Below are 12,876 nucleotides of genomic sequence, written 5' to 3' on the forward strand. Positions count from 1 at the left end.
ATGTTTCGATAATGACTCAGGAAGTTTGTTTATCAGTCCACAAAAATCTGTTGTAGTCGCCTCTTGGTACAGAAGTAAGATTTGTATGTGGTAGTCCCTACCCTCAGACTTTGATTTCATGTATAGTCATGTAATCTAAGTCAATATCTCCATGCTTTAATGGAAAATAGCTTGTTTAAAAAGAATTTCCTTCCAAAATATTGCAACACAGCTTGAGTGAAGTGGTATGTAGATGGACAGATAGATAGAAATCTTTTTTTCCTCAGGTGTGTTGCAGTTTAAATGTGATTACTTATTTCACTCTATCCAACCTTATGTCACAAGTCCAACCAAAAATGTCAATATTTTCATTTCATTTCTCTTTTCTTGCAGGGGCTGAATTCTCAAAGCTAGGGATTGGAAACAAATCCATTTCTGCCTTTTAATTCGCGTACATAACAATTGGATTACCGAAAATTAGCCGCACTGAATCATGGAGAATTTATAAAAGGGATTTTCCTGCCCAGTTTATTTAGTGATGCAACAAAAGTCCCAGTAGAAGTATTAAAAGGCTATATATGTGTCCGAATGTCTTGACGGTCCATCATTTTACGAAATGAGCAGGAAGGCAGCATGACATGACTGTGAGACTCTGTTAATAATTGATCACCACCATTAATTCACCAATTTTAACAACAAAAATCAATTATGGCCTCCATCTTGCCCTACAGTTTGGTTCTGGTGATTTTCGGGATCTCTTGTTGTCAGTGCCAAAGTGTTGCCTACAACACCGCAGAGGAAGTCCTGCCACCAGTTTATCTCGGTAATGTGGCAAAAGACAGCAACCTCTCTTCCACCATTGATCCAAGCATTCTTGCCAACATCAAGTTCAGTTTTCTGAGTGTAGGTAGTGATTCTGACAACAGTGATCTCTTCCAAATTAACGAAAATACAGGAGATCTAGAGACCAAATCAAAACTAGACAGAGAGGCCCTCTGTCCTTTTCAGAAACTTTGTGTTCTTCCTCTCAGGATTGGTGCTAACAGTGGAACTTTTTTCCGGACCATCAATGTTAACATTTCCATTTCTGACAGAAATGACAACTCCCCATTATTTCCTATGAATTCTACCTCATTGTCTATTCCAGAAGATGCCAACATCAATTCAACTTTTCCTCTTTCCAGTGCATTAGATAGAGACATGGGAGAAAATAATTCATTAAAAACATATGTATTAGAGCCTCCAAGCGATACATTTGGATTATTGCTGGGCCGCAAAATTGATGAAACTTTGGAGGTGAATTTGGTGCTAACTCAGAAACTTGACAGAGAAAAACTGCGTTCTTATAGAGTGTACTTGGTCGCTAAAGATGGTGGTCTTCCTCAAAGGTCGAGTACCATGACAATAAATGTTGCTGTTCAGGATATAAATGACAACAAACCTAGGTTTAGCTACTCCCAATACAATGTTACTATTCAGGAGGACATTACTGTTGGAACAACCATCATGAAGGTGTCTGCTTCTGATGATGATGATGGACAAAATGGCGTCGTTGAATACCAATTTTCGTCAACTCCAAATGGAGAAAGCCAGAAATTATTTTCAATTAACAACAATACGGGGGAGGTCAAAGTCATTCAACAACTGACCTTTACCTCTGGTGAGCCCCACAGAATTGTAGTCTCTGCAATTGACCATGGATTTCCTGCCCTTAGTAGTCAGGCTTTTATCAACATACACGTTGTTGATGTCAACAATCATGCTCCAGAAATCAACATCAACCTTCTCTCTGGTGGTAAAGTGAGTGAGAGTTCCAATAAAGGAACTGTCATTGCATATGTCGCTGTTGTTGATAGAGACACCGGTAAAAACGGACAAGTCAAATGTAAAATCATTCATCCAAAATTTCAGCTTCACGTTCTCTCCAACACGGAGTACAAAGTTGTTGTATCTGATGAGCTGGACAGAGAGGAGAATATAGAGTACATAGTCAAAGTCTACTGTGAGGACGATGGCATTCCAAAACAGAACAAATCAAAGAGTTTCATAGTGCAAGTCCTCGACACGAATGACAATGAACCCAAGTTTGACAGAGATTTGTATAACGCGACCATTACAGAGAACAAAGCTCCTGGCCAGATGATCACCAAAGTCACAGCTTCTGACAGTGACCAGGAAGACAATGCAGAGGTCCACTACGCTATAGAGCCAAACTTTCGGAGCAAGTTTGAAGTGGATTCTAGCACTGGAATAATCAGAGCTAAAGTGGAGTTTGACAGAGAACAGGAGAGTTCCATTACTTTCAAGGTGTATGCTGCCGACAATGGAACACCAGTTCCCCTGACTGCTACAGCCACCGTGAAACTTAATATTGAGGATGACAATGATGAATTTCCAACGTTTGATAAGAGTAGCTACAATTTCCAAGTGATGGAGAACAAGAATGCTGATTTTGTGGTGGGAACAGTACTTGCTACAGACAAAGACATTGGTTCCAATGCAGCCATTGTGTACACTCTACCCTTTTCCTACCAGAATGCTCCTTTCTCCATCAACCCATCAACAGGAGAGATTAAAACTAACAGACGACTGGATCGTGAAGCCAAACCAAGCTACACTCTCTCCGTGATGGCCACAGATAGAGGTGTTTCACCAAAAAACTCATCTTGCACTGTGACTGTAACAGTCTTGGATGAAAATGATGAGTACCCCCATATCAGGTTCCCCAACAGAGGAAACGAGTCAATCAAAGTACCCCACACCACCCTACCAAACTCCATTGTCACTCAAGTAGAGGCCTATGACAAAGATGAAGGAGAGAATGGGACTCTAAGATACAGCATTGTGAAGCGGGATGATGACAACCTGTTTTATATTGACGCCAAAACTGGGCAGATTTATTTATCCAGGAAGATCGAAAGTTTCGACATCAAGGAGTTTTCTCTGTTCATTGACGTTTCTGACCAAGGTGCTGTTCCACTGAAAACTGGGGTGGAAGTGAGACTGTTTGTGGAATATCATGCGATTCCAACAGTGGCGGAGCAGAAAATTGGACAGAATGTGTTAATAGCCATTACCATTGCATGTGTGACAATAGTGCTTTCATTGGCCATTTTAGTGACCATTTTCCTGATCAAGAGAGTGGATAATAATAAGCGTAAAAGACTTCCTAATGTGGAATCCATTGATCAGCATGAATTCCAGCTCCCAGACACTGTGCAATACAATTCTAAAAAATCTTGTCTCACTCGAGAAAACTCACATAAAACGTATCTCACAGACAATAATAATCTCACATCTCATGAAGTGAAGAAAGTGAGCTTCTCGTCAGACGATCAACAAGATTCAGGGATTTTTATGATTGGTCGGGATGTGGGACCCAATGGCATTGTCTCCACCAATCAACACATCTATGCAAATCACCATCAGTCTCCATATAATAGTCAGGTATGTTTTAACAAAGAATGCTTTAATGTAACGAAAATAAAATCATAATTAATGTGGAAATTCAAAAATAAATTAGTTTATTTTTTTTTATCTATATCCGTGTATAAATAAATTTTTGTTCCTATAAAATTAGGGGAAAATTTGATAAAGATTGGAATGGAATATTTGTTTTAGATAAGTATTTATCTACAAGAAATAAATGAACTTTCGATTGATTGTCAATATGTAAGGGAATCATAGTACAGAAGGAGTATAAACTTTGATGTAGTACTTGTTGTTGTCCAGAGCCATTGTGTCCCCCCTCTGGGCAGCCACAGACAATGTTATATCCTGCTTCCTGAGTGACAAAACATGTGTCCTACCCTAAGCAAGTGTAAAAGCAAACCAAGTAATACTAATGACAATACTGAGGACTGCAGCACTGCCCAGTTATAAACTTCCTCATTCACTCAGAAAATGCCCACTTTCTATATATATCCTTTTGAAAAAAAAAAATTCAGGGTTCTGGAAATTATCTTTTATATCTCTGTTGCTCAGTACTGGTAAATTAAATCAGAAAACATTTGCAAGGTGCCAAAATTTGATAATAATTCATTTAAATGGTAGAAAGTAATTTAAAAATATGTATCGGTAATGGAATTTATTTTTATTTTTTGGTATCAAATCTACCAAAATTGCCAGCTATTCATCATGATAATGAGTTTTTTGTAAACAAATTAAACTACAAGGCTCAGTAAAGCAGATACAAAATTATAGATACAACGTCAGGTATTTGTCAACATGACCAAGGTGTATTAAATACAAGGTACATAAGATATTTCAGACCCTCAATAAAAGCTTTCCAATGAGACTGTGTAAAGTACCTTAATTAAAAGCACTATGTCTTAACATCAGTGACAGCGGAACCCGACTGTTTGATTTTGTCAGATTTGGCATTGATAGAATCCCCCAGAAATCAGAGCTGTTGATAGGTAAAACTGATTAAAATGAAATGTAGCCCCTTTAACGTGCCAGGCGTGATCAGGTTTCTGTAATTAGAATGTTCTTCTCGCTTCCCCTCAATAGAGAATATTAGCTAAAAAGGACTTGACTTTTGATGTATTTAGGTAATCTGTTAAAACGTTTGTTTGATCCTGATGTTGGGCTATTCTTCCTTAAAAGATAAGGCATTTCAAATGGTTCACCTCTTGTGCCTGTATTCTTCTTTAGAATGAAAATTGCATTGTGATAAACTGCTTGTGAGATATAAAACTGGCCCTTTTTCAATTTTCCAAAGATATTTAGAAAGACAATTTGTTTAGCTCAAGTGTGGTTGTTTGAGAATGGGATTAGGGGCTGGGTATCGAAAGGTATCATGTCTATGCTGGTGTTTACAGATATATACCTCCATTAAGGGATCTGATACTATTCTGCTCATGGAAACTAATGGCGGTCAGTTAAAATTTGGGCCACTAGCTAATATTGATCCAAGGCCTTGATATTGATCATCTTTTGTGAACGATTATGTCCAACATTTCAATCATCACCATGAAAGCTCATAGCTGGGTAACGGCCAGGTTGTCATGTATACTGGTGTACACCTGTGCCCTTCCCGAACATTGCCGCCCTACGAATTACAAAGAAAATTCACCAGCCCTGATCCTGTGTTATTGACATAAAATCAATGAAATTTCATTTACTTAATGACATAATCTGTTTAAAATTGATGAGAGGAACTGGCACAGCGGGTACCCTTGTTCAAGGTGTGAATCGCATTCTCTTACCAAGCAAGTTCAACGCTTAAATGTAATAATCAAATATTCATCATGCAATATTGTAACTGCAATACACCAATATAATGAGATAGAAATGATTTTGTCAGTTTTCATTTTACCTGGTTTGGAAGCAATAGGAAGCAATAATTTATTTTTTTATTTTGCTCCATGAACTTTACAATTAAAAATAGCCTGAGTTGAGGCTATTGACATGCAGTATAAATATTTTTTTTTTTCTAATTTCTATATTGATGAATATGGCATATTTATAAAAGCATTCTAGTGGTCCCTCGATCGGCATATTGAATACCATTTTTGTGGTTTGTTATTTCAGCCTGAAGACACCCCTCCCCCACGACCTCGGAGGGAGAAGAAGCCGTCCGATCTCCACCAGGAGGAACTCAACCGAATGGCGTCCATCAACTTCCACCAGAAACTCATCAACAACTACAACAAACCTCTAGTCTATCATCCCGAGGAGGTAAGAACCGGTCAGCTTGTTTTCTTGAGCAATTCTAGCTCTGCTAGAACTTCTATATGGCAGTTCAATGTCAGTTATGTTGATATAATTTTAAAATCTTGCAAAAAAGCATAAAAATGTTGACTTTTATTGAAAGAGAGGTTAAGGTGGATCCTTAATAATAAGACAACCAAATAATACAGAAAGGGGCAGGATGAAAAGCCAGAATGAAATAAGGAATAATTAACAATGTACAAATGTATACATTTTATATATATATATATTCAACTAGGTAAAGCTAGTATGTACTTTTGCCAAAATTCAGTGTTGAAAGAATTTAGAATCTTGCTTGTCAACAGTGTCAGATGTTAAACAAGTGAAAGTTGTAAGATTTCACTGGAAAGCTTTTGAATGGCTATATCAAATGAAGCACCACATGACAGGCACTATACAAATATTGATTGTCCTCTTGAATCGCTGAACCTGATCCTGTGTTTTAGGATTAATTAGTGGACATTCATCCCTAATCCCCCTTAAGCTCTGAGTTAAAACAAGCATAGAGACATCTTGGTGAATCCGAAGATGGCACAGCTCCAGGATATTGAGGTGTGGGGGGTTTGTGGTCACATCACTCGGAAACTGTCTTACATAATGTATGGGACGAGTAAATATGGAATAGCTGGACAGTTATTTTGATTGGAATTCAATGGTGTTGATTTAGTAATGTATTAGATGAGACAGATATGCTGTGGACAACATAGGATTTAGGGTTAAATCTGCTTAGCTCCATTTTGACAGGGGGTTCTGACCTATGGATTGAGAATTTTCCAATGACAACTACCATAGAGTTTTAAGAAAAAGCAGATTGTTTGATAAAAAAAAATTGGCATGATTAGAATTCGGTAAAAAGATCCCACCTGAAAGCTGTGAATTTTCGTCAGATGGAAAGAAAAGGAAAATGATTGTGTCAAATGGAGGGGTCATCTGACTAAATTGTCCCTAAGTGTCGTCTGCTCGGAACCAACAGGTGACTTTTGTCATCACACCTTGGGGAAGAGCCCAGATCAGTCAAATGCCACATTGCAAGTCCAAACTGCAGAGCCAACACCTTTTGTGGGGTCTGCAGAAAATGGCCAATTTACTCAGCAGGACTTCAAAGTGTTTTGGTTATCTGGTCTTGTTTTCAGCATTTTGATTAGGTGCTTTGTGTCACCATAGAACATGTTAATCTTGGTTTGGTTTGGACAGAGTAAGGTGGTCTTTACATGATGATCACACAATGGGACAACAGATCGGGACAAGTTCTTGCAATTAATGTGGTTCCCTTGAAATTTATCAGGCATTATAGGCCCATATTTATTCCATACATTTGTCAGCTAGCTGATAGATTCCAAACTTCCATTTTAAACTTTTCCTCCTTTTTCCCCACCTTTTACAACAAAACGTATCCACATTACACTGCTGCAATAAAAATTTTTTATATATATAGTGCTTTAAATGTCCAGCAATTTTTTTAAACCATGGTAGAGGAAAAATTTTCCTCATGTAAATGACAAGCAAAATAATCAAAACAAATTATTGAAAAGGAAGAAGGAATAAATTTGATGCAATTTAACTATCCTTTTATTTGTTTCAGAACAGACATTTTCTGTCCCTGAAGAAACCAGGTGTTGAGGACACGAACAGTGATGGATCAGGGGAGGTCACTGTGTCAGACAGCGGACGTGGGGGAAGCATGGAGGATCTTCACAGAGCCAGTGTCATGATCTAGTCAGGGATGGGGATATTCAGGGGTGAGGCATTATGTTCATTGAGACAAAATTAGGTTTCAGTTTCTTTAATTTGGTTAAGATTACATCATTAATTATTCCTACTGCAATAGGTGTCAAAATGCATCCACCATATAAAATATAATCCTATTTTACTGAAAGAATTCTTGAGAACTTAATCATTCATTTTGGAATATTATGCTCCAAATTTATAGAATTAAACTGTTAAAGGGCAATCAGTGCAGTAAGGATTTGTATAATCACAATAAGGTCCCTGCCATGAAATCTCATTGTCGAAAAACTATGTTAATTAACTCCACTAAAGAAGTATTTATCACAAAACTTAATGCATTGGTAATTGTATTTTCAGATTAAAAGGAGAGACTTGCATTCCTTATTGGAAATGGATTTAAGGATTTGGTGCATTATCGAGAAACTGCGACAGACTAGAGTACAATGGAGTCCCTGTCAGGCTGGAACTGACGGTCAAAGGGAGGCTACTCAGTGGGTGCTAAGGTAAATAACTAATCAGTATTTGGATTTAGGAACAAACAGCAAAATAACCCTTCATGTCTAACCCTTTGAAAATGGGGAAAATCATTTCTTAAAATGGAATACTCATCTATTTTATTGTGAAAACAGCATATAATTTTGTTTTGATTTTTATTATGTTTTTGTTGTTGTAGTATGAAGAATGTTAACTATTTTTTTCTTCTCTTTTCAGATACTTTAGATACTGCAGCTCCAATTCCACAGCCATTAAAAATCATCGGACATAATATTGACAATCTGTGATCTCATATTAGCTTTCACATTATTTTCATATGATGTTTATTAATTTCAAACTACAAATATTCCATAAATCCATTCCTCTCTCCTTTATTTTGTATGGAAGAAATCAGGATCTTGATAATTAATTTGTTTAATTACCATCTTCGTTTACTCTAGTCTCGGTTTCATTCATTATTATTTATTACCTTGTATTGTAAATATTTCTTACTGTGTATATTGTTATATTTGTTATTGTTAAATCAATGAAAATTAAAAAGATTGAATATCAATAGATGTATTTGTTTTAGTTATGTTAAAAATTAAAGGGATTTAATTAAACAGTAAAATGCTTTCTTTAATTTGACATTTCTTGCACGCATGAAAGTAACGAGCATGCATTCATAGCCCAAATGAATTATAAATTATATTAAGAAAGCATTTATTTGTTGATACTTATATCAAACTTTGAATGCGTTAAACAGAAGGAACAGTCGATTCTTCCATATAAATATATGACAGTTACGATGGTAACTATAAACAACAGCATGGAAGTCCAATAGTTTCTGTACTTCTAGTTTCTGTACTTCACATTCAACATGAGGCTACATGTACCTTTCTTTATACTTGTATTTTCACGAATGCCGTTATTATCTAATTAGAAAATCTTAACAGTTTATGTATTTTTTAGGCTCTTTATACCATAGTAACGTAGTTTTGAGATTGAAATAAATGAATTTGAATCTGAGGCCAGTCCTTGCAATTTGTATTTTGTGTGTTCAGTGTAGCTCACGAAATAATCCATGCACAGTGGGCATTACAGTACAAACAAAACGTCTACATGTATGAACGAAATTTATAATATTAATCATAATTAATTATATAACATTTTGGACTTAAATTAAAGTCGGTTAATTTGAAACTAGCTAAAATCAATCATTTAAAAGAACAGTTGAGAGGCAGATAATTGATTTTGGCTTTAAATTTTGGAATGCAGCGATGCAATTAACGTACATCATAGGTGTCATTGAACAAAGGGCATTTGACCAAGCATAGCGAATTTTTGCCTGTTTAGAAAATTCCTGCAAATATTAATTTTATCGATCCTTTATTTTACAGTATTGTTTATAATACTAGCATACAGAAGCTGTATCTAAAATTAGATTGCCATCGTATGTACAACCATGCACCAGAAATCAGAGAAAATAGTCATTGTGTGGAAGATAAATTTTATTTCATCTTGATGTCCACTGTGTGGTGTTTTACGTACAACATATATCGAATGTAACCTTATATCTGGTAAAGGCCTTCGATGTTCAAACTTGTGCAACTTTTAAGCTCACAAAATGTTAACAGATATGGAAACCTTGGAAAGTATATGAATATACAGTGAATTAAAAGGTTACCCTAACTGTATAACATACACATATTTTGTATATTCTCCTGTTCCACTTACATGTACGGAATATGTATTGTATGTATGTGTATACTGGTGCCAGTGGTGGACTGTAAAGCCTAAAACAATGTAACGTTTAACATGATAGAACTATGTAAACTAAATCAGGATCTTGCAGATTTCAGTCCGTCTTGTCAGGTTTTTTTTAATATTGAACAATGTTATCTTTTTAGAAATATATTTATATTTTATATTAGTATATATTAAACAGATCGAGAAAATATGTGGCTAATAGCCATTGCTTCGAAAATGTTGACGACGCACACTTTTATTCAAATGGCCGGGGGGGGGGGGGGGGCGCTACAATGTGCTATGCAATTCAAAATATTATCTGATATCAACTATTGCAATTTTATTAGATATCAAAGAATCTAAAGAATACCAAAATGTTCATCACAAAATACGTTTATATTTATATAGGATTTCATGCAATGTGTTCTGTACAATGTTAGAGGGAGAATTTTGAAAATCCCTCTCATAGTTTCTTCAAATATATTTTTAAGCACAAACATGTATATCAATTATGTGTATTAACATGTAACAATTCAATAATTCATTCCCAGTGTTTTTATTTATTATTTTTAAATATTTTTATTTTTTGTTGTTGTTGATTACGATGAGTTCTCGTCATTACAACAAAACTGAATATAAGGCGTAAATAAACAACCATTTTACAGACAAGAATATATACATGTATACGTATATAGGTACATGTGCACCAAAAATATGATATCAAACATCAGATTGTTATTTATTCATTAATTCACTGCACAAGTGACTGCGGCACATCCACCGTTTGGCATCGTAATACTTGGTATAACACAAGCGAGACAACTCGATAATTACCTCACAAAAATTATTAGAGAGAGTTTTCCCCCTTACATCAGTTCAGTTCAGTTTATTTTCACTCAACACCATATAATGGTACAAGAGGTACATAAGAAGACCGAACATATTTACATATATACAATATAGTTGTAAAGGTCAAGAAAGTAAGTGGGGTGAACGAACAATATGATTAATTTTTTAAATAAACACAATTTCTTAATGTAATGTAATCAACTGAGGACATGATTTCATAGAACCTTTTAGTGTTAGGAGAAGAACAATAATATGTATCTAAAAACTGACTTCGTAATTTACTTAATGGCTTGCATTCTAATATAACATGAAATTCATCACCATTTTGTTACAATTACACAAATTACAATAACGTTTACTTCTTTCAACAGTACCCCATGCACCTTCCTATTTCAACAGGAAGATGATGATTTGTAGTTCTAAACTTAACTAATATTTTTCTTAATTTACTGGGTAACAAGAGTAAGTAGCGTTCACATTCAAAATTTGTTTTAAAAATTCTATATATAACACCCCTAGTCGATTCCTGAATATCGTTATGCCATTTCTCTTACTGTGACCTTTGGTTAATAGTTGTCTTAATCCAACTGGAGTTATAATGGTATGATTCATGATCACACCATACATTTGAAAGCCCGCATTTATCTAAAACATTTTTTAAAGAGCATAGCCATGGATTTAATATTTGTCCCTTATCAAAAAGAATACGTACATACATATATTTGATTTTGCTTAACTTGTTTTCACTGCTATTGATTATGTTGGCCCAGGATAAAAATCATTCTATTAAAAATGGTTATATACAGAGGAAATCGTCCAGTTTCACCATATACCATGTAACTAGGTGTACAACTTTTCAGATTAAGTATATGTTTCAAATATTTTAAATGGACATGTTCAATAATCTCAATATTTTCATAACCCCAAACTTCACATGCATACAATAAAACTGGTACAACAACTTTATCAAATAAATATAATTGACAATCAATAGGTAATTTAAAAGTTCTTATCTTCCTTATAACTCCGTACCAGCAGCGGTATCTTTGGAAAAAAAATGCTTAAAATCTCAGATAATTTACCGTAATCTTTAGGGTTCTTCTTGATTGATTTATCCTTTCATCGAAATAAAATTGCATTTTAAAAATACACGTTTTGAGTTATTCTATCCTACAATTTTTTCCCTTAAAATTGAGAATCAGTTTGTATCATCAAATTAATTTTTTATAGCATGTTTTAATAGCATTTGGGTATGTTTATTTGTCATTTCTGAGTTGAAGACAGTGTTAAAGGTATTGGAACTCCCACTTTGATTATTTTTACTCAAATGGCATACTTTATATGCATTAATTTATTCCATATATCAACCGGGCTTTAAAATTTTCTAAATTTAACCCAGAACATTTCTGAACTCCTTACGATAGTTTTCAAATTAAAATTTTATGTTAATAATAAATAATTATATTATGAATATACTGAAGTTATTAATATTGCTTTACCATTTTTGTCCCCCGCCGTGACGCGGAGCGGGGACATAGAAATGCCGGGCGTCCGTCCGTGTGTCCGTGTGTCCGTGCGTCCGTCCGTCACACTTTTTTGTAAGCGCTCTCATGCCTACAAATTTTGACGGATTTTCATTAAATTTATACCAAATGTTTATACCACAATTACCTTGGTCAAGTTCGAAAATCAGCATTGGTCGATACTTTTTGTTGGAGTTATAGGACTTCGACCACAATAATGACTCCGTTTAACCAAAAATTGACCTTGTAAGCGCTCTCGTGCCTACAAATTTTGACGGATTTTCATCAAATTTATACCAAATGTTTATACCACTAATACTTTGGTCAAGTTCGAAAATCAGCATTGGTCGATACTTTTTGTTGGAGTTATATTACTTTGACCACAATAATGACTCCGTTTTATCCAAAAATTGACCTTGTAAGCGCTCTCTTGCCTACAAATTTTGACGGATTTACATGAAATTTATACCAAATGTTTATACCACTACTACCCTGGTCAAGTTCCTAAATCAGCCTTGGTCGATACTGGTATACTGCTTGACCGGCGGGGGACCCAGGAATTCTATTCTTGTTGAATTTAAACTAATTCATATTGTCGTAGCATTCAACTTTATTTTAAAAACTTTGATCAATCTAAACAAGAGATACATGTACATATATTTTTAAATATATAATATAATGACTTAGATACAAATGTAATATACTAGTACATGTAATACATGTATCTTATTTTCTTTTTAATATAAACGTGGTAATATTCCTTAGCTCCAGTCCCTTCTGTGTAGATGGTAGGTACATTGTAGATAAAGGGATGACATTAATAGTACGTGTTTTCTTAAATAAGGAAATGGCACTCTAA

The 12,876-nt window shown here is 34.9% G+C and overlaps 1 protein-coding gene across 7 annotated transcripts in view; it reads left to right on the top strand.

Annotated features, from left to right (window-relative positions):
* The window catches only part of LOC105347109 (protocadherin-11 X-linked), a 32,296-nt gene extending 23,826 nt beyond the window's left edge, over positions 1-8,470 (top strand). For 6 of the 7 annotated variants that reach the window (XM_034448087.2, XM_011456015.4, XM_066075148.1 and 3 more), the window contains 5 exons: positions 373-3,426; positions 5,515-5,661; positions 7,277-7,433; positions 7,780-7,925; positions 8,134-8,470. In XM_034448087.2, the coding sequence (XP_034303978.2) occupies positions 688-3,426; positions 5,515-5,661; positions 7,277-7,411 (3,021 nt within the window). In that variant the 5' untranslated portion in view covers positions 373-687 and the 3' untranslated portion in view covers positions 7,412-7,433; positions 7,780-7,925; positions 8,134-8,470. The remainder of the gene's footprint in view (positions 1-372; positions 3,427-5,514; positions 5,662-7,276; positions 7,434-7,779; positions 7,926-8,133) is intronic. The other variant, XM_066075151.1, reaches the window with a different exon arrangement.
* The last annotated feature ends 4,406 nt before the right edge of the window (positions 8,471-12,876 follow it).

This window comes from Magallana gigas, chromosome 2 (genome assembly GCF_963853765.1).
Source record: "Magallana gigas chromosome 2, xbMagGiga1.1, whole genome shotgun sequence".
Classification (NCBI taxonomy): Eukaryota; Metazoa; Mollusca; class Bivalvia; order Ostreida; family Ostreidae; genus Magallana; species Magallana gigas.